This window comes from Toxorhynchites rutilus, chromosome 2, assembly GCF_029784135.1.
Source record: "Toxorhynchites rutilus septentrionalis strain SRP chromosome 2, ASM2978413v1, whole genome shotgun sequence".
Lineage (NCBI taxonomy): Eukaryota > Metazoa > Arthropoda > Insecta > Diptera > Culicidae > Toxorhynchites > Toxorhynchites rutilus.
The window spans coordinates 16,877,078-16,904,229 of record NC_073745.1 but is presented as its reverse complement, the minus strand read 5'-3'; the positions used below and the strand labels follow the sequence as shown (position 1 = coordinate 16,904,229).

General features: G+C 37.7%; 1 protein-coding gene across 3 annotated transcripts in view; it reads right to left on the bottom strand.

Annotated features, from left to right (window-relative positions):
- The window catches only part of LOC129764144 (uncharacterized), a 290,258-nt gene that overhangs the window by 46,033 nt on the left and 217,073 nt on the right, over positions 1 to 27,152 (bottom strand). For all 3 annotated transcript variants that reach the window (XM_055762960.1, XM_055762959.1, XM_055762961.1), the window contains exon 3: positions 11,412 to 11,635. In XM_055762960.1, the coding sequence (XP_055618935.1) occupies positions 11,412 to 11,635 (224 nt within the window). The remainder of the gene's footprint in view (positions 1 to 11,411; positions 11,636 to 27,152) is intronic.

Here is a 27,152-nt window from a genome sequence, read left to right as displayed (position 1 = left end):
CTGAACCCGGTGGATTAAACAAATTTAAATGACTTCGCGAGTCAAAGTAGGTGTGTAAAATTAATTTACGGTTTGCGGCTTCCACCAAGTTTAACTTCTTTGAAACAAGATGAATCGTGACGGACAACAACGGGAACAAACTGCAAAAACATTCCCGATCAGACCACTAGGAGCGCTGCAGTAAAATAAACAATATATATATTTATATATCAAATTACTCGACCTTTACAATACATGTATATTTTGGAAGATCTTCAACCGACCTTAACACTCGAATAAGTACCGGAGCTGCATTTCGTTCAGCACCTGGTATCTGACACACATGACATACATGACATACATGGAGTCCAACATCATTTTTTGTACCACTGACAGCTGAGATGTTGGCACAGTCAGTAAAGATTGTACTCGAAAAAAATGCAACACTTTCTTTTGTATATAATTTTTTATTGCATGGGAAAAAATTATGAAATTACGGGTAAAACTAATTTAATGCTCACATGTGCAACATTTCGTCACAATCTGTCAATTGGTTATTGAGATGGCTTCAAAGCAAAGAGTAGTTCGACAAAAAATAATGGGCGCAATCATGGAAGATCCACGCCATTCCCACAGGTGGATCGCGGAACAATTGGGAATTGATCAATTGACCGTGTTCCGTGTAGTAAAATCGTTCAAGGAGACCCAGACCCAGAGAGCGAAGAACTGTCAGCGGAAAAAAGCGATAACGACCGACTCCGTGAAGATAAGAAATATGAGGGATTACTTCAAACGCAATCCGAACCTGTCGATTCGGGACGTGGCCCAGAAGTTCAGTTCTTCCATCTGGTTCGTCCAGTAGACAATGAAGCGGGCCGGACATCATGTCTTCATGGTAAGGAAGGCCGAACCGAACCGATAAACAGACTATGGTAGTTAAAACCCGCGTCAGGAAGCTGCATGGCGAAATGCGTCGTAATGGACGACGAGATGTTCGTTAAAGCGGACGCCAAGTACATCCGGCCTGGAATTTTTCTTCGGCAAGTCCCGCCTGGACGTTCCGGATAAGTTTCGGAAGAAGAAGGTCGACAAATTTGCCAAGAAGAAGCAGCAAGCCGTACATAACGAGCAACACAATTAACGGCCAAATATATTAGAAAAGCATTCAAAGACAGCTTCATCCGGTTTTTCAAAATGACAAACCGCAACGGGGGATCGATAATGAAATGTGAGTAAGAGAAACGAAATACAGCGGCTTTGAAACCGCTGTATATGGTTTCTCTGCTTCGATGTGTATGAATGAAATAGGAACTTCTGATTTTCCATACATATGTGCAAACCGCAAGGCGTTTCCCTAACACGTGGTCGAATGCGACTGTGGTGTATCTTTTCCCTAGTACTGGGAAATTTCGATATAAGGTACATTTCACTTTAAAAATTGTACGTTGTTTCGGAGTGTACGTTATATCGAAGCATGAACATAACTTATAATACCTTATTGTTTTGCTGTTTGAGTAAGGTTAGTAAATAATGATGAAATAGTTCAACTAGAAGATGAAGCCAACTATCATACTGTTGATTAAAACTTGATTCATTTAGAATTCGGAATCACAAAACCAGCTGTATCTCGGGATAGGTTAAAGGTACAAAAAATGTCAAAATACAGATAATTTATCGTTCTTTCAAAAATATTGAAAAATTATTCCGTCACAGTTCTGATGAATCTTCGTACTTTTTTCGGATACCTCCATCGAAGTTTGGATTCTCTGTTCGTCAACCTCAGCGGCCATTTCATTCCACTGTCTCGTCGTGTCTGCAACATCCTGAGTCACTTTGGCACCCTTCTTCAATTCCGCTTGACAATTGGCCAGTATTTTTCGATTGGGCGGAATTGGAAGGATTGAGCCCTTTTTCAATGTAATCAATCCCATTGTCACAGTACCACTGAAGCACCTCTCGAATGTAGTGGCAGCCTGCCAAATCTGGCCAAAACTTCACCGGGTGTTTCTACAGCCACCTTTTCTTATACATTTTCGTGCCCATAGTCACGTTTGTGACGAGAACCTTGGTTTTCTGTCCACAGCTACAAAGCCCTTGCAAAATCAAAAAATTCCTGGCAAATTCATCAGCGGATACGAACTTAAATTTGCAGGGAACGTCTTCTCTAGCAGTGGTCTTATAGAATATCAGGCCTGAGAGCTGTCCAAAATCCATCAAAACCCATCCGCCAAAATCCATCCATCAGCATGCATCCTTCGTACTTCGTACTTGTTGTACAGCGCGTCTTTCGGCCACCGGATTTGGAGATTCAGCTCCCTGTTTGGTTGCTTGCAGGATTCTCTGGATGGTACTTTGGTTAGAGTTGTGTTTGAGCGATGTCGTAGTCCGAAAGTCCCGGTCTTGCGTGCGAGTTTGGAATTATCTCAATACCTTCAACCTCAGCTTCCGATCGCATGTAAAATTAAGACGCGTCCTCTGACCTGTTGAAACAACAGATGCCACGTCGATTTAGCCACATTCAGCGAATACGCGATTGTAGTATCTGATCACGCCGGATTTTCAATGTCGGTGCCCAAAATCAAATTCTTCTCTCGGCATCCATCCTGCATAACCTTTTCAAAATTAAACGGATAAACTGAAACTTCACCGTCAAAAGATAAAGGTTTTCCAAACAATTTGCTATCAAAATATTTGAGATACGGCTACTACAACACTGCTATAAAATGAACAGTGATTCCGAATTCTAGCTGAATCAAACCTTAAGGGTGACCGCTTGCACCTTTATTCTTCAGTACAAGTGTTCAAGCAAATTTTATACGAAAGCCCTGATAATGAACTATGGTTTTAGACATGAGACTATAATCAGCTTATTCACAATTCGCAATACACAGATAGATTATTTTTATATGATTTCCAATGCTCTAATTCAAATTCGGGAACCTATACCCAGGCCACTAAGCGACCTCTGTTGAACCTGTGAGATTGACATGAAACTCTTAGTACCTATTCCGAAAAGATTTTTTGTACATTGGAAATGTGTACGATATATCGAGTGACATTATATCTTTTTTTTTATTCTTTATTATAGAGACTTTCTGTCGTAGACTGGTTCATCCCTCGGCATTATATCGAGTGTAGGTTATAACGAGGGTATATATCGAAGTTTCCCTGTATCTTTTTATTCCAACATGCAACAAACATCGTAACATCTTGGACGCAACGAATCATCTTTTTTCTATGTAAAACATACAAAGCAGTCTTCGTTGATTTCACTAGCAGTCATTATTATGTTATCATAGGCGGTGTTACCGTTGAAAAAGAAATATAAAAAACGGAAAAATGTGGATGTATCCTATTCATTTTGCTAAAAAAAATCACAATACTGCATTTTGATGCAAAAATACACAAATACTCTCACAAACCGGCGCGGAACATCATTTCCACCGGAACCGCACCGCTGTGTGCGGAATCTCTCATTCATATCCCATTATCGAGCCCCCGCTACGGCTTTTCATTGCGGAAACCGCATGGGTTCAAGATCGGTGGACTAAGGCTTTCTAAAAAAAAAGATGATTGGGGGATATGCGTATCAAATGAATGGACTCGACTTGGAGAACACACTACATTATGAACAACATAAATCCAAAAAGGGTGCCGCCACAAAACTGTCGATTATGTATTTTTTGAAATACTCTCAAATGAAATGATTGGGCTAATAGATACAGTACATCATGAAAACATTCCGAAAAAAAAATGTTTAAAGGGCTTCATTGTAGAGAAATATACTAATGATACAGATAATATATTAAAACCTAGAAAATAAAATAAGTAAATTCAAACTTTTTAAATTAAATTAACTAAACTGAACATAATAATAATACAGACAATATGCTGAAAGCAAAAAAAAAAATCTTAGTTTTAAAATTTTTAGTTAGCAGCTATTACATTGAATTAGTAACTCCATTAATCAAAGGCATTGGCAAAATTGTGGAGCATATGATGAAACCACTAACTGTGATCAGAATTCGCAGAAAAAAATAAAACATCGCCCGATACGTTTTAGAGATATTGTCGCCATCTGTTAGAAATACTTTAAATCGTATTTATACACCCAATACGTCTTGTTTTAGAAGTAAATGAAGTATGTTGGACTGATAGTGTCGAGTTAGACCAAATTGAGTCTCCATTTGGGGTCATGAATGTTTAGTATATCAGAAACTTTTTGATTTGAAAAAAAGCAGCTTGCATTTCAATAAATAGCAACCAGGTTCCAGAAGAATTGTGAACCAACATTATATTTTGTATTTGAATATTGCGGGACTGTCAACAAACTAAGTAGCGTTACGTCAGATTGTTGAGGAAAAGCGTCCATTTCTAGTCCTTTTGTCTGAAACACACATTGTTGAAATAGAATAATTTGATCAGTATAATATTCCGGGACATAATGTTGCTGCGTGTTTATCACATTCTAGGCACACTGGCGTTGTTGCTATTTATGTCAGAGAATCAGTTCAATTCAATCTTCGCCTCAACGAAGTGTTTGATGGTAACTGGTTCTTGGGCATTACAGTTGAACATGGCATGAAGATGAGTAATTTTGGTGTTTTGTATCATAGTCCCAGCTCAAGCGACTTGCGTTTTGTTGAAATTTTAGAAACTGGCTTGAAATGTTCCTTGACTCTAGCAAATTGAATATATTAGCTGGTGATTTCAATATTAATTGGCGTGATGACTACAATTCGAACCATTTGAAGCGTGTATCCGATTTCTTCAATTTGAAACAAACAGTACATGAATTTACGCGCATTTCCTGGCACAGTAAAACTTTAATTGATCATGTTTATTCCAATTTTGATACTATTTACACAGTCACGGATACCAATTTTAAAATAACCGATCATGAGACTTTAATTATCAATACTGTAGATAATCTCGTGGTAAACGGAGATGTTGTGAAATTAAAGTGCTGGAGGAAATATTCGAAGCATGCTGTTTCGAATCTTGTAGTGAGAAGCCTGGATTTTCCATTCGAGGTCGGTAATTTAGATGAATCATCAGCTGTTCTAACTAATACCTTGAAAGAGTGTACAAATCGGCTTGTTACGCAACAATTTTTTCCTATGAAAAACTCGAACAGCTGGTACAATTTGGATCTTTTACGCCTTAAACGTGAGAGAGACAGATGGTACAAGAAATTTTGTAGAACAAATGATGGAAATCATTGGAATATGTACACAAACGCGCGCAATATATATTCACAGTCGATTAAGAAAACTCGTTGTGAATATATTCAGAGGAAGATTGATCTGCATCAAAGCAACAGCAAGGAGTTATGGAAAATTTTGAAATCTTTATTAAAACCTAGTAATAGCAAACCGCGGTCCATAACTTTTAATGGCACACTTGAACACTCTGAACAGGCTATAGCATCTAAGTTTAACGATTTTTTATGTCAATAGTGTTTCATTGATCAATCAGTCCATTGAATTGGTTGATGAACTTGATGAAATAAAACAGCCGGTTAACAGTAGTTGTAGATTTGAAAGTTTTCACCCAATTACATTAAATGAACTTAGAACTATTTGCTTTTCTTTAGGAAAAACGGCTGGAGTGGATAATGTCAATGCTAGAGTTATTCAAGATTGCTTTCATGTCATCGATCACATCTTGCTGGACCTTGTTAATAAATCTTTGCTAACTGGGCATGTGCCTAAGGTGTGGAAGGAATCTTTAATAGTTCCAATTCAGAAGGTTGCTGGAACGATTAAACCCGAAGAGTTTCTTCCCATCAATATGTTGCACACGCTAGAGAAAATGCAGTGCACCCGTGGCCGAGTGGTTAGCGTCTCACATTATCATGCCGGGTGTTCGGGTTCGATTCCCGTTCTGGCCGGGGGATTTTTCGTCAAAGAAATTTCCTTCGACTTGCACTATGGTCATGCGTATTCAAGAGCTTGCCCCTCGGAATACATTCAAGGCGTGTTATTTGGCTTAAGAAATCTCGACCAAGTATTAATAAATGACGCTAGTTAATGCATACGTTGAGACGGCAAAAGTTCCACAAGGGAACGTTAACGCCATTCAAGAAGAAGACGCTAGAGAAAATAATAGAAGTAGTCGTTAAAGGCCAGCTGCTGGAATATTTAAATTGCAATGCTTTGCTAATACCAGAACAATCGGGATATCGGGAAGGTCATTCCTGTGAAACCGCATTGAACTTGGTATTAGCAAAATGGAAAGAGAAACTAGAGTGCAAAGAGAATATCATTGCTGTTTTTTTGGATCTAAAACGCGCTTTCGAAACAATTTCTAGGCCCTTGTTGTTGAACACGATTAAGCGCTTTGGATTTACGAGTACTGCATATAAATGGTTCGAAAGCTATTTAAATGACAGAACTCAACGGACTATTTTTAATGATACAATTTCGAATCCCCTAGGGAATAATCTTGGAGTACCTCAGGGAAGTGTATTAGGGCCCCTTTTATTTATTATGTATATCAATGACATGCGAAGAGTTTTACGATTTTGTGATATCAATCTTTTTGCAGATAATACTGTGTTATTCATTGCAGCTAATGATTTAGATCAGGTCGTTTTACATTTGAATGGAGATTTACATTCTTCAAGTTGATGGTTGAAGTATAAGCAATTGAAATTGAACATAAGTAAAACTAAATATATGGTAATCTCGCGAAATCGTTTAAATGAAAACGTATCCATCGTTATTGATAATGAGATTATTGATCGAGTTCGGAACATTAAATATCTTGGCGTGATTATTGATGACAAACTCAAGTTCAACACTCACATTGACAATGTCATCAAGAAAATTGTCAAGAAGTATGGAATCTTATGTCGATTGAAAAACGATTTAACTATTTGCAGCAAAATACAGCTATACAAATCAATCATCTCTCCTCATTTAGACTTTTGCTCTTCCATTTTATTTTTAGCCAATGACACACTAATATCGAGATTACAGCGCTTGCAAAACAAAATAATGCTGTTGATACTAAAATGTAACAGATTCACTTCCTCATCTTTAATGTTGGACGCTCTGCAATGGTTATCCGTGAAGCAAAGAATTGTTTATTTAACTATGGTGTTCATTTTTAAAGTAATTAACGGTTTGCTGCCTCGATATTTGTGTGATCGAGTTGAAAGAGGAAGTGACTTTCATAGTTATAACACTAGAAACGCGAATGAAATAAGAACACCAAATTTCTTGTCATGTGCTTCACAAAATTCGTTGTACTTCAAAGGAATGAATGTGTTCAACTCGATGCCAAGACATATTAAATGCGCAACAACACTTACAGAATTTAAGAGGCACTGTATTTCACATATAAAAGTTGTGTTCTCTTAACAGCTGAACGAGTTTTTGTTTATTTTTATGACGAAGATCTTTACTGACGAAGTTTTTTTTTTTTATCCAAAATATATATTTTTATTAAGGCTCATATGGCGTCAACCTGACGGGGCCGGGAGTTTTATACGAAGTTTTATACGAAGTTTTATACGAACGTAATTTAATGTGGACAATTTTTTTGCAGTTTGTTTTCAATATTTTCAATGAATCTGACGAAGTTTTTTTTTGAACGGATTATATTATGTAGATTATTTAATTTTTTTTTAAATCATCTTTTTTAAATTTGTATTGATCTCTATTATGTCTGTCATGATCTTGGTGATGATGGACTATTTTTATTTTTATTTTGTCGTTCTTATAGTTGTTTTAGTTTAAAAATAAAATAAAAGCGTCGCGCGCGAGACACAGATATAAAGGATATTAAATTGAAAGTTTTTTTTTAGTGCCGGTCTAGGAAATTTTCTCGATTTCTCTGAATGAGGGTATTCACAGTCAATCTAAAACAAGGCTGGCGGTTGGACTTGTGCTCTGGTGGACCACTTGGCTGCAAGGGCCTCGTCGGGACCGTATCGGCTCTGTGGCGGACATGACTGAGTATTGGCTTTTTTGGACATTGCAATTTTTTGAACTTATATCTGTAAATAAAATCAGTTCGTTTTTCATGTTTGCTAAACTGATTTCAATGTTGAAAAAAAATAAATTATCTTTTAGATAACTCGTCTTGCTCAAACCTCTGTAGGGAAAAGAGGCGGGACCATCATCATCATCACAAGCGCTTAGTTAAGCAGTTTAGACGTGATCCGAGAAGTTCGGTCCGGGATGTCGCCAATAAGCTGAATTTGTCAAGTTCATTCGTCCAGCGGACCAAGCAGCGGGAGGGCCTGCGTACATACAAGGTTCAGAAGGCTCCTAACCGCGACGAAAGGCAAAACATGGTGGGGAAGATGCAAGCTCGGATGCGAGCTCGGATGCTGTACACCGAAATGCTGACGAAGCCGCATTGCCTGGCAATGGACGACAAAACCTACGTCAAAGCGGACTTTCGTCAGCTGCCGGGCCTGTTGTTCTTCTCCGCAGAGGACAAATTCAGCGTTCTGGAGGAGATTCGCAAGCAGAAACTATCCATGTTTGCCAAAAAGTACATGGTGTGGCAAGTGATCTGCTCTTGCGGAAAGCGGAGCGCCCCCTTCGTGATGACCGGCACGGTAAACGAGCAGGTTTACCTTAAGGAGTGCCTACAGAAGCGCTTACTACCACTATTGAAGCAGCACGAGGGCCCGACCATCTTCTGGTCGGATCTCGCTTCGTGCCACTATTCAAAGGACGTGTTGGAGTGGTACGAAGCCAACGGGGTCAGCTTCGTGCCAAAGGAAATAAACCCGCCCAACGCGCCGGAGCTAGTAACTGAGCCTGTAAAAATAAACGAATTGATAAAAAAAAAACGCGCCGGAGCTTCGCCCAATAGAGAAATATTGGGCGATTATGAAGCAGGCCCTCCGGAAGAACCCAAAAGTTGTCAAATCGGAGGCGGACTTCAAGAGCAAATGGATTTCTGTTCAAAAAAACTACAACCTGACGTTGTACAGAACCTTATGGACGGGGTAAAGAGGAAGGTGCGAGCATACGAGCTTGGGCTCGAAGTATGAATAAAAAGAAAATGCCAAAAGTTGTTTAATAGTTTTTATCTCCTTTTAATTTTAGACAGTAAGTTATCTTTTTTTAATTTTAGACAGTAAAATTTTCAAAAGGAGACCGATCCTGGGCGAATTTCTACAGCGTTTTTTCCGTGATGCAATTTGATGTGACACACCCTTCATAAGAGGCGAGAAAATGTTAAACGCTCACTTCGATTCTCACGAGAAACGCAATGCCGATTTTTATTGTTTTCAGTGACTTCTGATGCCGATAATGGTTTTTCACTTCTTCAGTACAGCTGAAAACATTACATAAAAACATGCGGTAACATTGGGTTTTATCGTGAGGTGAACATTAGATAGGTTAATATTTGTACAATTCTGATGCTGTCCAGATGCAGGCCGTTTAGACGTTGTATGAAGGGGCTAACGTTGGTAAAGTTAGTTTCGATTTTTCGCTCCATATTTTCAGTACTATCCGAGAGAGAGAGATGAAAAAGCATTCTCGTTGAACTTTAGAGAGAAAGAGATTTTCCCACATCTCTTTCTTTTGAAAAAGAATTTTCGGTAAAAAGGAAAACACAAAAATTTCAACATTACACAACTCATTGAAAAATAGATTGATTGACTGAATACTTATCTCGCTCCTGAGCGAGAGTTTCTCTGATTTGAAGAGAAAAAATTGCATATAATTCGGAAAAAAAGTTATCAATTATTGAATATGTAAAAAGTATGAATTGTTTATATTACGCAAGATTTACTGTACACTCTACAAACAATCACCCTTAGGCGGCGGTGACACTGGATGCAGAAGAATGGTCGTACGAATTGTATGCAATAGTGAGAGTAAACAACCACATTGAGTTGTATTGGTGTGGATACATTCCTTTCCACCTGATTCGCTCGAATTCATCAGCTTCTATCGAACAAAATTGTTTGTTTCTCTTCGTACAATCGAATTTTCGTGCGTACTCCTATCCAAAGTAACCTTAGCCTTATTCTTGTTTCCGTACGAATACAAAACGTTCGAAAGTATGCCTCATTCATATTCTTGGTTTCCTACGAAGCAATTCTATCAATGAGAACTTTCGAACATCGTTCGTTCGAACGAATTGTCCTATCCTCGTTTTCGTACGAATGTGTGTTTCCGCCTGTCAGTCAAACGCTACTGTTGACTTGCGAATCAGATCAAGCGTAGAAGAAAATTCAACAAATGTTCATGTTTTTAGGGTGTATTTAGACGGTGTGGTATGTGAAAATACTTCTACTCAAATTGATTTCTAATTTCATTTATTTTAAGTACAAATTGTAGTGCCAAATGTACTAAAATTGCATGAAACGTCGAGAGTTACTGTTATCTTGAAAACATATTTTTTTGTCAAAAATCGACTCTCTGGGACTTTTTTCGTTTTACGAGGCAAAAAGTATGGTTTAGGGTGCCAATGAAAATAGTTATTTCGATTTTTCATTCGGAACTTGCTGCGAAATGTTGATTTGCACGATAATATACCCAATGCAGAACATTAACTCAATCGGACTTTATTTATTAGTGACGCAGACGTTAAAATTTGAGTTCTTCGAAAACCGAAAATCACCGGAAATCGGGGTTTCACAGATTCCAATGCAACAATTCGACCGATATTGTTCAGACATTTTATTGGTCAAAATTCATTACCTCTACCGATCTACCGAGCATGAAATCCGTCCATCATCCAAATAAACTATTGCTCGTTAACCCAATGATAACTAAACCTAACGGACGAAGATCTCTCGCCCCCACTTGATCGAAGCTGGCAATACATTCCCCTGTGCCAATCGTGTCCAACACTCTCAGCAGGTACTACGTGGTGGCGGTGGTGCACGAAGCAATCCTCGAGAGCCCGGAGGAAGCAGATCGGAGCCTGCCGACACCGAACCGGGAATCGAGAAAGGAAGAGACACATTATAAACAAATGCTTCTGCAACACCATTTATCAGCAGCAGCAGCAGCACTCGTATGAAAGGGTGTACGTGCACTTGCTACATTTGTTTACCAACTCATTTAACTTCCGGGAAATTGTCTTGCCTTTTGTTATGAGCTGTGTAGGATTGTGTCTGTGTCTGTAGGTGTGGTGAGAGGATGGAAGCTGGGTGAGGGAATAAAATTCATTATGAATCAGTCCGGGATGCATTTTGCATTTTATGCTAATTGTGCAGAGAATTATATGGCGGAGTGCTTCGTGCTCTCCGATTCGTACTCGAAGGACTCGAAGGATGTTTAACCCCAGTCCTCTCCCCCCCCCCTCGGTTCGATGTGATTATTAGTAATTTTCTGCTTCTACCCGGGGGCGATATGCCATTGTTGCGTTGAATCGTGCGTTGGTTTGTGTGCTGCGAAGTGTCTAATGATGGGGTCGAGAATCGATTCGATATTCCGATTGTGGCTTACCTTATGTACACCGACAGCGTGTGCTCCATCATATACATATAAATGATCATTACAGTCTAATTGTAGCATATCGAAACGTAACATAAATCTCTGCAGTATCGAGTGTGTTTGAAACGTGATAACACAGTTTAGATTTCTCTCGTTCTTGGAGGAAAGTGTAGCACCATCTATTTTCCTATATAGTTGTTGTAGAAAATGATTTTTACAAATCGAATCCATGTGATCTGAAACGAGAAGTGGACAAAGGAGACCATCATTAGATTGATGTATTCCAGCAAATATTTCAAATGAGTTCAGGGACGAATAAATCACAACGAATCGAGCTGGAATCAATTTCCAATCCATCAGAATAAATACACATACGCATCGCAAATCTCAACGTTCAATTATCATTTCTCTTTGCCAAAGCCAGCGATTGACAACCCTGAAGAGCACATCTGTGCTTCTGGTGTTCCTAATTTCACCTTCATATCGGAAGCTTTGTGTAACAAGCCGAGCGAGCACAAACGGCGGAACACGTGACGCTTGATCGACTACGTGGAATGCCATTCGTGCGGAATGTGGTTCCTAAGCCCGTGCCATTCCACTCGGGCATAAATTAGCATCCACCACCACGTTCGGTGGTCGGTTTGGGCTTGGTCTCGGTGTTCTCGTGGGTTTTTTTCTTCATTTTTTCTCCAGATTGCTCTCGGGCCGAATGGGTCGATGTTTTAAGGATTTTGTGCTTTGGGAGACATTCGGTCCACAGAAGCGGGTGCATATTTTGTGAATCTGCAGTGGTAAAAAAATATTCTTCTAACGATGGAAGCTGGATGAATTAGTCCGTTGCAGGAAACGTAAGCAAACATTGGAATTATGTACGCGTAAGAGCACACGCAGCGTCATAAAGAGTGGCGTGTGATGTGACGATGGTAGCTTCCGGTGGATCGTCATGGAGTACTTTAGCAGTGTGGCCAATTTACTGCGCGAATCGTTTCACTTTGAATTTCAAATGGTACTCTCCTGAGAGAGACGAGCCAACTGAATGACAGATAGTTTGTTTTCTTCTTATTATTTCTACGCTTTTTTATAGTGAAAGTTCAAACCGAACAATTCGGGACATCGAAGCTGAGTTTGAGAGCCAGTTTATATGAAAAGTAGTGGATGTGAACAAGCAAGCAATTTCACACGAGTAATGAATCTAATATTTATAATGGTATGTGTTCAATGAAAGAATGACGTTCTGCAGAGCTAATTAGGTTGGAATAAACTAGTATCGTTAGAAACACCTTTTTATTGCTGTAGAAAATAACGCTTCTCTGCAGCGGAAAAAAAACATCTTCATAGATCAAATTATCAATGAAAATCAAATTCTCTGTATCAAATGAATATTCTAAGTAAAAGTGTGGCGAGTTTTCTACAAGTGTTTGAAAAATCATGAACGAGAATAGTGTCTAATGAGCAATTAAATCGAAAAAAAAACAAAACATGAGTATTTTTGATTCGAATGAAAGTTTGTATTTCGTTTGGGTCGGAGAAAATATGAGTTTTCCACAGCATTTGAGAATTTGTTGACTCAAGTGTAACTTATGAAAATCGTATCGTATCGTATCGATTTCAGCAAAAGGAAATATTTGATATTTTATATCTCAAAAACTATAAGTCCTACCGAAACAATGTCTTAGAAAGAGTTATAGAATATTGATGTTAAAACGTGAAAAAAATGTACACTGAGAAAAAAAATTAGTACTCTGTTTTTATTTACAAAAAAAAAAACCTTAATTTGCAATATCTAAAATGAACATGTTTTAATGTTATTTAATTTTTTTCATATTAAATAGAAGTCATGCAAAAAATTTAAAAGATAGGTACAAGATGGTAAAACTATTTTTGACGAACTTTGTGCAACATCGAATTATTATGAATTTTCGAAACTTCGAATTTTTCAAATCATGAATCCTGATGGGATTTAAAACAAAAAAGCTCATTATCAATATCCTTTTAAATGCAGCCATTTTTGAGGTATTTAAACAGATATTTCTAATTCAATGTCATTTTATAGTAAATAGACTCTTTTAATATGTTTGTCGTGTTATACCGCCATGTTCAAGAAATTTCATGAATTTGCTTATAATTTTCAACAACTTTTCCAAATACATCATTGTGGTAAAAATATATGTTTAGGAATTACGTTGAAAAACATTTGAAGGCGTGTGGGTTAATACAAAACGTAGCGATAATGATTTTGAAGGTAACTCCTAAACATATAGTTTTACCATAATGATGTATTTGGAAAAGTTGTTGAAAATTACAAGCAAATTCATAAACGACAAATATATTAAAAGAGCCTATTTACTATAAAAAAAAGACATTGAACTAGAAGTATTTTTTTAAATATTTCGAAAATGGCTGCATTTAGAAGGAGATTGATTAAGAGCTTCTTTATTTTAAAACTCATCAGGATTCATAATTTGTGGATACAAATGATTGTTTACATACAAAAATTCGAAAATTCATAGAAATTTGATGTTCCACAAAGTTTTGCCATCTTGGAGTCATTTTTTAAATTTTATACGTGACTTCTATTTTATATGAAAAAAAAAAAAAAATATATATATATATATATATACGGATTTTAGATATTGCAAATTGAAGTTTTTTTTTGTAAATAAAAAAAACAGAGTACTATTTTTTTATTTTTCCTCAGTGTATATTTTCAAAGGTACACTTGAGTCAAAAAACTCCCAAATGCTGTGGAAAACTCAAATTTCCTCCAACCCAAACGGAATATGAACTTTCGTTCGAATCAAAAATACAAGTTTTTAAAATCTAATAACTAATAATGATTTTTTCGCGTTTTTTTCAGAAGGCAAAAAATGCAAGAAAGCAGGAAAATGCAATCTGTAATGTATTTGGGGGCCTGGCAGAAATTGTCAGCTCTGCTTTCGGAGGAATCCGCTTTGTCGTCAACGGTAATTTTACTTACATGATGAAAGGAAAGTGGGAAAGTGGGTGCACCTATTCGATTTTGTATTGTGTATCAGAGATGAAAACTGCTTTAGTAAATTCTATTGTACCAAAACGTGTCCCTTTGTTTCATAAACTGCAATAGTAAAAAAGTACAGTTGAAAAAATAAATCCGGTAGATGGCGACACTCTACCTTCTATGTCCCGAAATTCAATCAAGTTAGCTGTCCCGCTGGCCTTTCGGTTTGTTTTTTGTTCATTTTCGGGAAAAGTGTTCAAACTTGACGTGAATCTTTGTTTGTGCGATTATTTGTGCGTTTCGATCCGCGATTTATTTTTTCATGTTTTGATCGGACAGTTTCGATTGGTGTTTGCCTTCTGCGATCTGGTTCAATTTCATTTGATTTGGTACAGCGAAGATGAAGTGTCAGATGTGGTGATGTGGCAGGAGCCGAAAATCTTACCCCAAAATATCATTTCACCGATTCCCGGTTGATTTATTGCTGCAAGCTCAGTGGATCGATTTTTGCAATGTGGGCGATGATTGGATACACTCCGATGCAATGCGGATATGCAGTATATGAGGAATACATCAAATAAGTGCTAATCATTCAATGAAACATTGGTTTCTTACAGGTGCATTTTGAGGAAAGTGTTTTTATGTCCGATGGAAATAATAACAGGTTGAGGAGAACGGATGCAGCACCAACTGTGTCTGCATTTTTGATAGACTGTAACGACGATGAGAACTATCCTACCAATCTCTTTACGTATGTGCCGTTATATTCCTGCTAATCGTTGATAGACCATTCATATGCAAAATTCATATCTGACATGCAGGTCACTAATCAACCCAGCAAACATGAAATCGTATAACTTGGCATATTCTAAGTCATATATGAAGTTGGATCGAATCACAATCGTATATAATCGTCGATCAAACATACAACGTGTATATCCAAAATAACATAAAATGCGAAAAATCTGATTTCATATTTCACGACAGATTAAATCGTAATCGGGTATAACAAACATAAAGTTTTATGATATACACTATCGTAAAATTGAACTCATCGCAATCATTTCATAAATTCCTGGTAAGTCTTCAGTTAGAATGTACCGAAATTACGGTTTTTACTTAACTATACTTATAACAGCCAAATAACTTGCACTTTAACGTTGAAGTATTTCATTTTCGCTTAAAATAAGTCATATTTGAAATATATAAAAAAATATTTTTTTATTTTTTATAATCGAGTCTAAAATTGTTTATAACTGAATCATATATAATCAAGTCTGTATATACTCGAGTCCGGCATTGGCTTATTTGACTTTGCAAGGTTGCCAAGTTGGTTCACTAAAGGTATTAAAGTATGTAAAAGTACATTTTAAATTGATTCTGAGAACAAATTTTTCTCAGACAATTGAACAAAAAAAAATTGAATTGAGATCGTTCCTATGGATTTCCTGTGTTATTATTTCAAATAAACGGAACTAAGTTCAGTTCGGTCTCGATTATATACAGACTCGATTATATACAGACTCGATTATATACTGACTCGATTATATACAGTTTGAAAAAAAAATGTAGAAGGTTGTGTCCGAGACACGACCACATTTTTGACGTAGAACTACGGATTACGTCTTTCGGGAACATATTGGGGTACAAATTGAAAATTGAAAATCGAGCGCACCGTGAAAATTGTCCAATTTCAAATGCTTATTGCTCAGTCATTGCATAATGGATTGATGAAATTTTTGCGTCAATCAATTTCGGAACTCCATAACAATTTTTTACATTGAATAAAATAATATATATCATGAAACTAACTATCAAACAATTGTAAAATCTTAACCCCTATCCTAACGGAAATATCCACTTCTGATTGGTCGAAATTGACGACACATGCGGCGGTTCCCTAACAGAGACATCAAAACCATGCTGCCTGGGAGAAATCGACATTGCAAACACATGAAAGTAGGGGGAGCTTTTTTCCCACCGACATGTATTCCCTAACAGAGATTTCAAATCCAAGGTGTCTGGGGGAAATCAGCATGTAAATACCCTCGTGTTCGATAGTTTAACTAATGACGCGCACAAAAGGATAGTGCTCATTGTAACTAGCGTGGGCATTGCTGATTGCATACGTGCTGGCGAATAAGTTGGGAGCGGTGAACGAGTGTTTTTGTGTTATTTTCGATCCAATAAGAATCTATCGATGGGTTGATTGAAGAATGATGTTTCAATGAACTGAAAAGAACTTATGCTTGATAGAATATAAATAAAATTTAAATTTGAAACTTTTATGTTGGTTGCTTCGTGAAATTTCATATCAATGACCGATCATGTATTCTAAAACTTTTAGCACAACTGTAAGCGTAAAATTGTATATGGTAGCTATTGTGTTAAAAAGACTTGAAATATGAAACGATTTTTTTCCCCCAAGAAAAGTTCATACGACGAGCAAAATTGGGAAAATGAAGGAATATTCGAAAAAGTGATTTCGCATATGCTCTATATATCGTATTGGGTGCTGTTAGCCCCAATTGATTAGCCCAATCGCCTTGAGCTATGTAGCATCGTTCTCCGTTGGGTTTAAAGCGAAAAGGAAATGGGTTGAATAAACACTCAGAAAATAAAAAAATATATAGATGAAATTACCTTTTCCATTTCAAATATATTTTCTCTATACTAAAGTAACACTTTTTTGTGGTGAGAAAACTTGTGTTTGATGATGATAATTATCTTATATTACATTGATCTGCTTTTTTTCTTTATTTCATCCATGCATAACACAAGAGCCATCTCGTCCAGGACCACAGTGGGCGGCTTTGGTACGTGATACGCACCATCTAATGACTAATCACCATTCTTCTATCATTATCACTCGGTTATGGACACTGGTAGAGTGAACGAACAATACCTAACAACCAGTCAAAACGGACCCAAATCATTATCGAAGTGTTTAACAGTGTAATTCTTCAAACATATCCAAAATCAGCATGCAGTAGATAGCCTAACGGAATCCTACGTCAACTATGCGGTCGTGTCTTGGACACAACCCTCCTGTGACTTTTATTCAAGTCACTTGTTAATAACTTTTGATATTATTTTAGAATGCAGTGAAATTTTAGAAATAGCTGTTTAGTAGAATGGTTTGGTCGTCCTGGAATGGTTTTTGTTTTTTATTGTAGAATCAGTTGACGATAATTGATTGATGATTCATTCTTGCCCTCACAGAAAAATAAACAAGCTGATCGCATGTCGCGGTTTGTTACATGTCAATACATTGAAAATTTACCTCTAACGCTACTCTGGTGGCCTTTTTCGTAACTAACATAGACTTTGCTACAGGCGATTATATATATGTTGCACCAGCACCATTATTCCACATCTCAAAACTACATCAATCGTTCTTTGGAAATACTTGCAAGTATCAAATAAATGCTACATGTTATTTAGTATTGTCTCAGTGGAATCGCACCACTAGTCATCCTTCGTACAACGTAAACCAACCAGCGCCACGCATACATATACATACGTTCATACAGAGCCATACGTTGGTGGCTGGAAGCGACTAAGAATATAAACACTTCTCATCATTTTGCGCTATTCTCAAAAGAAACGCTTCTGTTAATATTATTGGCCTCGAAAAAAGTTTATACTTTCACATGCTCGAGATAAGCGCTGCTATTATCCTTAGTAGAGAAAGTTTTGCTACTGGCAAGCGAAACCCAATCAAATACGAAATTCTACAACGTCATTTACTTTCTAGGTGACTAAATAAACGAAAAAAGTCTGTCTGTTAATCTCAATAACCTTGAAAAGAGTTGCTTCATTATGATCAAGATTAGCACAAATTCCTTCCTTGTTGGAGGCAGTTTTGCGATTGGCACTCGAGCCCAAATAACTCACAACATTCCAGCACGACATTCACTATGGCTTAGCTTGATATTCCTCAAATAATTATGTGGCGCACAACCTTAACGCCTGCTTCGCCATAGCGTCAGTTGCATTGATGCAATGTCAAAGGCACCAACGATAACGGAAAACAAGCGATGTTAACTGCTTGTGTGTATTATCGCTGCTGCATAATTTGCATCTCCAAACAATTGTCAATCATAGCATAGAAAATAGGCGATTGTTGCATCGTGACAGGACCAATGTACACGGGAGCAGATACAAATGAGGTTTTAGCGTAGCGAAGATATGCTGTACGTACAAGTTATGAAGCACGCACGTACGCACACAAAGCCATATATCGATGGCTTGAAGCAACTAAATATGCACACACCTATCTCCGTTTGCGCTCTTCTCAACAGAAGCTGTTTCGATTAATATTTTCGGTCTCGATTAGCTAAGCTGTCATCCTTGGTGGAGATAGTTTTGCTTCTGTTATGCGAAACCAAATCACACACAAAATTCTTGAACAATTATTTTCTTGGTGAGCCAATGATAGCCTAGTTTGATGATTCCCCACACAATTGTGTAGTTCACAACCTTAATGGAGTGGCGTCAGTTTGATGTAACGATTGCAATGAGTATTTTGGTCGCGTCTACAGCTCAATCCGAAACGAAGACATGTGATGACGTAAAACAAGAAAGAACAAGCGATGTTCATAGCTTCCTATCTGATACTGAAAGTTTGCCTCAGTGAGATCCAATATTTATGCTTAAAGCAAATATTCCCCTTCGTTCTTCTTCTTCTTCTTCTTTTATTTGTTCACGGAGACTTCAAATCATTCCGCTTCGTTGATCGCCGATAAGTTGCCCTTTATTGACGGCATGGGTAGGGAAGCTCACAAATGAGTAGAGCAAATGTATGAGAAAAGGGAAATGCTTCTAGTTTTCATCAATTTGAACCGTTTACACATCAGGGGATATCATAAAAAACAAATCTTAGATCTTAGTCCGCGGCAAAAATAATTATTAACGTTAACTTTATTTCATAAAAACGTTACCTGTTTTCTGATTTGGCCCCCCTCATGAAAGTGCTACGTCAAAATATTGTTTTCCTAATTCAAATATGACTTATTTTAAGAAAATCCTAACCTTTCAACGTCAAGGTGAAATTTAAGTGGCTATTATAAGTACAGGGGGATTAAAAATCGTGATTTTTAAAGATATTGCTTGAATTTCTACCATGAATCGTTTATACGAGGGTCACTATTTATATTTCGGGAATAGGAACAAAAACAAATAGTTAAGCTGCGAATATATTTTTATTGTTTTTCAAAGTACTCGCCACGATGATCGATACACTTTTGCATGCGCTTAAACCAATTTTCAAAGCATTTATTCCAATCGACACGAGCCTTTTTTTGAGCGATTGTCAAATTATGTGGGATCCAACGTGAACATAATTTTCGCACAACTAAGTGTTCATGTAAAATCGCATATATGCTGGTGGAACTAATGCTTAGGGATGCCTCAATCTCACAATAGGTTACATGACGATCTTGCTTAATCATTTCATGCACAGCATCGATGTTTTCTGGCACTACAGTCGATTTTGGACGACCTTCACGAAACTCGTCGGACAGCGAAATACGACCACGATTGAATTCACTATACCAGCGATACACAGTGGTTTTTGATGGAGCTTCATCGCCAAAAGTCAAATTAAGTTGATTGACGCACTCTTGTTGTGATAATCCACGTCGAAAGTCGTAAAAAATCATCGCACGAAAATGTTCACGATTCAGTTCCATTTTTTTGCCGAGACCAAACTTTCATCTAAATATAAAATAAACAAATAGCGTCCGTATGACAAAATGTTTTGAGTACGTATATCGTCAAAAATGTCAAACTTTACGATGTAACCGTCAGATGGACTCACATGACATCAGTGTTGCCAATTCCCGAAATATAAATAGTGACCCTCGTATCGATATTGCAGTGAAATTAAGAAAGACAAATTGTAGATAAATTAGAGTACTTAAATTTTATTGATAGAAAAAATCAAGCTGATTATGATTTTTGGAATAAAATTAATGATAACGCATTAAAAAATACTAAACTTTAAATTTTTCACTTCCAAAATGTTATTTGAATCCACTAATTCAGATGTTTCACTCCTATATCATGTACAACATTTTCTTATATTTCACATGGAAGCAACAGAATTGTCTTACGTAGCGTACTTTTTAATGTAGAACCCGTTTAGGGCAACTGAGTCCGAAACAAAATACATGTTTTATAACTCTTTCTCTTTTGAAATTCGAACACTTGCGTAGAAAGAATTTTTCATGAGAGATTCTGGATAAATTTAATTGTTTTTATGTGAGAAAAGTGCTTTCTGACTTTTATTAAATTCTTCTTTTATATTCAATAAATGAAAAATGTATGCCTAAAACCGAATATAAAAATGTTTTTTACTCGATCATATACAGCGAAAAGAAATCCGAGACTGTATATAATCGGTTCCGCACTTAATTAGGTTTGGTTGATTGGGAAACCGGTACTCATAATAACGTACAGACGATTGCATCTCTTTCATATCGTATCTTATATCGTATGTACGAGTTTTAATTGCTCCAGCATTATATTTCAGATGGATGTGCGGGATAGTTGCTGCTTGACCGGAGTTTCAATCCCATCGAACGCTCACCACCACCACCCATTTTAAAGAACGTGTTGAGCTTCTTTTTCTACAAACATAAATATTCTCATAAATAAAAGTAATAATTCCTGAGGTTATAAATGTAATTATGAACCTCATAAATATTTTTCGACATTTGCTTTTTTTATGTCTGTAATAAATCGTATATTCGTGTGACAATCGTTTATTTTCCCAAACAAATTTGCAAGCATTTTTCATGTGTATATATTGCCTCCACTGCCGCATGTATATGCCAGTTAGGCGCATCATATACAACTCAAAACATAGGGTATATGAAGCTGTATATACGCTAGTTACGCGATTTACTGTTTGCTGGAGGTCCAATCGAATTGACCGATAGTAAAGGTGAATCAATCAGTCTTGTCCACAAAATTAAAAGACTCAAGACACAATCAATCAGCAATAGATATTAACTTTTCCGTTATCGGTCTCCTAAATGGTGTTTAAAAAATTATGATAATTTTTTAAACGCTGTCTAGGGGAGTTGATAACGGAATATATTGAAAAAATATTAATATTCAAAAAATAAACAATGTTCTGCATAATGTACTTATCATTCTTATGTCAAATATGCGAAGAAGTGGAAAGGACTTGCTATTAAGGTAAGAGTGGAACGAAGCCACAAATGGATGCCACAATGGCGCTCACTTCTTTCATCTCACTCTCTCACCCCTCACCCGATATGCAAAAAAAAATCAATAATTTCGCGAAACAATGTGTAGAAAATGATCGTTTTCGCACACATCTCATCAAGGAATATCAAACAAACTCTAATCGATTACTCACAAGATATTAAATTTTCATCTGCCGTCGCAATGTATAATGAAAAACGTCGAAAAACTCGAACTAGTGCTCTGAAAGTTAAGTTTTCATTTTTCCGCAATGGTTTTGTTTGTGTTGGTGAAAGCATCGTTATTTTTTCGACATTGATGCCAGATAACATCATCCAAATAGCTATAAAGACCACTCAATAAATGTTATTCCTGAATCAGAGATAATTATATTGATATCAACTGAATTTAATTTGATTGATTTTCATGACATGACACTCATGAAAATCAATAAAATTAAATTGTGTTGATATCAATATAATTATTATTTTCACGTTTAATGGGTCTATAATGTAAGTTTTAGCAATTTTAACATTGGTTAAGAAAAATTGTATTGCAGAGTTCGGAACACTGCCACGGCTGCCTCTGCTGTAAAAAATAGTAAACGGAAGAGTGTTACATTCAATCAAAATGCCTCGGCCAACGAAGAGAGGGGTTAAAGCTCTCCAACGTGAATATGTGAAAAAAATACGATCAACGAAGGAAAATATTAGAGAATTATCAACATCGAGTTACTATGCGGAAGAACTTGTTAATACCGAATAATTGTTATTTTTTTCATAGCAAACTATTGAGACGGTCGAACTGAAAAAGTTTAAAATCTCAATAATTGAAGAATGCATTGAGTTTCGTTCGAGTTTAGGGGAGCGTCAAAGATAATAATTGATTTTCAGGCCGAATGAATACGTTTTCAAAATTAAAATTATGAAGGAAAATCACCTTCTTTGTATCAAATTAGTATGCTATTTAAATGAAGAACTTTTTTTTTGCAGGTGATGAAAAAATCTCAAACGTTTTTTTTTTTTTGAAAAATTCAGTAAAAATTTCAGATGTATAGAATGTATAGACAAATGGTCAAATAAGAGTCAGGAATATTTGTTTCAAGTAATTAAATGACATAATGTGCGATTTTTCAATCGAATGTCATTCGAATGACATTTTAAAACTGGCTTCGTGTCTTCTAATCTGATAGAAAGTCGACACCAGACGTCGACACTGTTATCGGGAATTATGGTGATCACAACAAACGCGAGCTGGTTCCTCTTTAATAGGTCCATACGATCTTCTGATACCGGTCCATATTATATCAAATCATATCCATTTTCAAATAAGAATGGAAAAAAAAATATCTTCCGAATAAAGCCAAATGAAAAAAGTTGGTTGATACTCAAAAACAGCAAAACGGCAACACTGTGGTTGAACCGAGATGACGACGAGGCACATCCGTCGACAGCTTGGCACTCTCGAAGGCGGTTTTTGCGCGGCAACCAGCGTGTCAAGGATCCGGGCGCGGTACATCACGTGGACCCGTATGATGCACTTTCATGAATTGTCACTCCATATAATCGGAGTCTTCGGCGTGGACTGTGAATTCCGCTGGAACCAGTTGAAACATGTTGATCGTTCAGGCAGAGGAAGGCGAGCAATGTACACTTCCACCTACACTTCCTAAATGTGCAAATCTACTTGGCATGTTAGTGGAGCGGCTACTGCCCCGCGTTCCGATTGATAAAAGTGAGTTCTCGTTCGTGGTTGCACACGCGGCCCTTGATGCATCAGAAATGCGAACCTCGTGAGTGCACGACTCTTGTGCTATCTCACACATATGCCATGAACAAACTTTGCCCCTGGCGTCGCAGAAGCAATTATTGTAAACTAGTTGATATTTATTTCCGCGGGCGCCATTCGTGCTCCGGCGAATACCCACAGGATTCGTTCATGTATCCATGTATCCCGACAGTGTTGGGTGAATGATATATAGTCGAACGAACAGTCACTCGTATCTACAGTGTCCTGGCGTTTTGTGTGGTGGAAGGCATAGCACTGATGTCGCTTTTTTTGTAAACCTTTTTTATTACACCCATTAGTCAACAGCTGGAGGCTGAATTTATCGCCCCTTAATTAGAAATATTTTGCCTCGCTGCCAGTTAGCGTCCCCAAATAGTGTTGTTATGCGTGGATCAATATAAACATCAGAGAAAAAGGGTTATTACATGTATAAATAACACAATACATCCCAATTAATTCACCCACCATTTGGAGCTTCTTTAAATTTCACAGCTGTTGTCAAACTATTTTGAAGTTCGGACTGCAATCTGGGCGCTCGAGCGTGCCAAGAAAAGCAGCCCTCCCTTCTTTTTCTAGCTTCGGAAACTTTTCAGTCTTCCTCGAATGATAAAATTACGCTCATCTCCCCCTGCACTACGCCGGAAGCGCATTAAGTGAGAGGATGATCAAAAGTTCTCCAAGTTCTGCCCTGTAGATTTTCACTCCGTGAGTTTGAATGTTCCGGCCTGCACCTTCCAAGGACCGACTTGAAACAGTCGTTTTGTATCGCCATCGTCTCTCGTGGAATGAAATTTATTTTTCTTACCATTCGTTCCGCTCCAGTTATAAAGAGGTTAACTCGAAAAGCTATTTTCCAGCTTCTTTTTTTCTATATGTTTTCGCCCCCTGTGTTCTACCAAACGAAACAATGCGAAATAGACATATTCTTCCGGTGGAATGCAAGCGTAAAACTTTGGGGCCTGCAGTAGGCACACCTTCCCCACAACACGGGATGCGGCAGAATCTCCCGGGACACGGATAACTGCAGCAGCTCTGGGTGAGGTGCATTCGGTGGGAAAGTATGCAACAATCTGCTCGAATTATTTATGGAATATTTATCATAGATTGAGTTCGAGAAGGATGATTTCCGGCGAAAAGTTGGCGATTCACAACGGTGGGGGAAACTGGTGGTGGTGGCTGCAGCCGGGCTAAAGTTTTTTCCGAGTGCTTTCTCGTATACCGCCCGGAGTGTTTTGTGGTGAAAAAAAAATTGTTTTTGTGTTGCGTTAGATAATTGTTGAGGCGACATTTGTCCGGAGTATTTTATAAACGATTCACAGTAGTGCGCGACGGTCGTTACTTCCAGTATAATAAGCAGAAATGAATATTTTCCATTGAAAAAGATTTTGTTGTTTTCCTGAATATTCTCCGTAACGGAAAAAAATCAATATCTGTAGCACTCATGTTATTTCTATTGGGGGTTTCCAACACAGTTATCTCGAAAATTCTCCTTCTCTTCATTTGGCATAGTAATTCACCAATTAAATTAGTTAAAAGATATTCCAGGATCCCAGTCAATCACGCATATTCGTTCTTCATAATATCAGAATGAGTGCACATACCATTCTGAATCATATTTCGGACCCTTTGCAATAATATCCTGAAAATCTTAATGTACTGATGATATAACTATGAAATTAATATCACGATTGATTCTTTACAGTTACCCCTTGATTTCACTATCACTTCCATTGTTTGCCAATTGATCCATTCACTGAAAAATCGCTTTCGTTCGTTCAAATATGATCTGACAGAAATCATTTCCCCCATCGACATTCTTTTGTTGTTACGTGCTACAAATCACGACACAAAAGAGAACGAGTCAACTCTGCTTTCGGTGCAGAATGTTTTTTCTTCTTCTTTGCCTCTAACATATACATATCGAACTTCTCCATGCATCATGAAATAGCAGGATCATACGAACTACGCAAAGCGAATGATTCATATTCAACTAATGTAGCAGATCCTGATTCATAAGTCTCAGAGAGTTTAAACTATATGATTATTTAGCTTGATAGAGGCTAAGGGAAGGGTAGTCAGATTATATTTTTCATATTTAACGCTGCTATCCCTTCAAATATATATATTCACATAGACCGCATAGTTTTACCAGCAACACCGCTCCAATGAGAAACATAAACTCTCCAGTTTTAGCTCTTTTCCCATTCGCTGCTCTCCGCAAATGGTGACCGAATGATGACGTAATTTTTCTTGTATCACTCCTCGCTCTGCACTTGTCTGTGCAGTGGTTTTCGCTATAGTAGATAGTTCAATTCGGATATGCAATCAACAGTTTTCGTTAATCTCTTTTTTTAATCATTTAGTGTAACACAAGTGATTACTGTCATTCATACAAGCATCTGAATGATCCACTCATATTAGGCTGTCGAAAAAAGTCCTGCGGTATTTCCGCGAGGTGTCGTTGTAAGCGCGTAGTTCTAGTTGTATTCATTGTATCGAGTCATACTATAGTCCTTGACAGTGTTTTGTTTGGTTAAGTCGTTCGTGAGTTATAGTGTCGCAAATATCCGACAATCCGACATATTTTACAGTACTACTATGATAAAGGCAAAAATGCATCTCAAGCTGCCAATAAAATTTGTGCAGTTTATGGACCCGATACAGTTTCCATTTCCACCGCACAACGATGGTTTTAACGTTTTCGTTCTGGTGTAGAGATCGTCGAAGATGCGCCACGCTCCGGAAGGCCTGTCGTCGGAAATTGCAACAAAATCGCTGAATTAACCGAGAAAGACCGGCATAGTAGCAGCCGTAGCATCGGCCAAGAACTGGGGATAAGTCATCAAACTGTTATTAACCATTTGAAGAAGCTTGGATTCACAAAGAAGCTCGATGTATGGCGATTCGCAACTCGATTGTAACGGCGATTCACAAAGAAGCTCGATGTATGGGTGCCACATACTTTGACGCAAAAAAACATCTTTGACCGTATCGACGCATGTGAATCGCAACAAAATCGACCCGTTTCTGAAGCGGATGGTGACTGGCGATGAAAAGTGGGTCACTTACGACAACGTGAAGCGCAAACGGTCGTGGTCGAAGCCCGCTGAAGCGGCTCAGACGGTGGCCAAGCCCTCATTAACGGCCAGGAAGGATCTGCTGTGTGTTTGGTGGGATTGTCAAGGAATAATATATTATGAGCCGCTTCCCTATGGCCAAACGCTCAATTCGGACCTGTACTGCCAACAACTGGACCGCTTGAAGGTAGCACTCATGAAGAAGAGGTCATCTTTGATAAACAAAGGCCGCATTGTCTCCCATCAGGACAACGCCAGGCCACACACTTCTTTGGTGACGCGCCAGAAGCTCCGGGAGCTCGGATGGGAGGTTCTTTTGCATCCGCCGTATAGTCCGGACCTTGCACCAAGTGACTACAACCTGTTTTTGTCCATGGCGAACGTGCTAGGTAGTCAGAAGTTAGCCACAAAAGAGGCCTGTGAAAATTGGCTATCCGAGATTTTTGCCAATAAAGAAGCGAGCTTCTATAACAGGGGTATTATGAAGTTGGCATCTCGTTGGGAACAAGTCATCGAACAAAACGGCGCATATTTGACTTAAAACAGATGATTGTAACTAATTTTATGAACAAATGAAAATTCAAAAAAAATACCGCAGGACTTTTTTGACAGCCTAATATTTGGTTATATGTTCGTGGGAGGTTACTTGCATGACACATTGTGTATCATTCGATATTGATCGAAATCCAAACACTG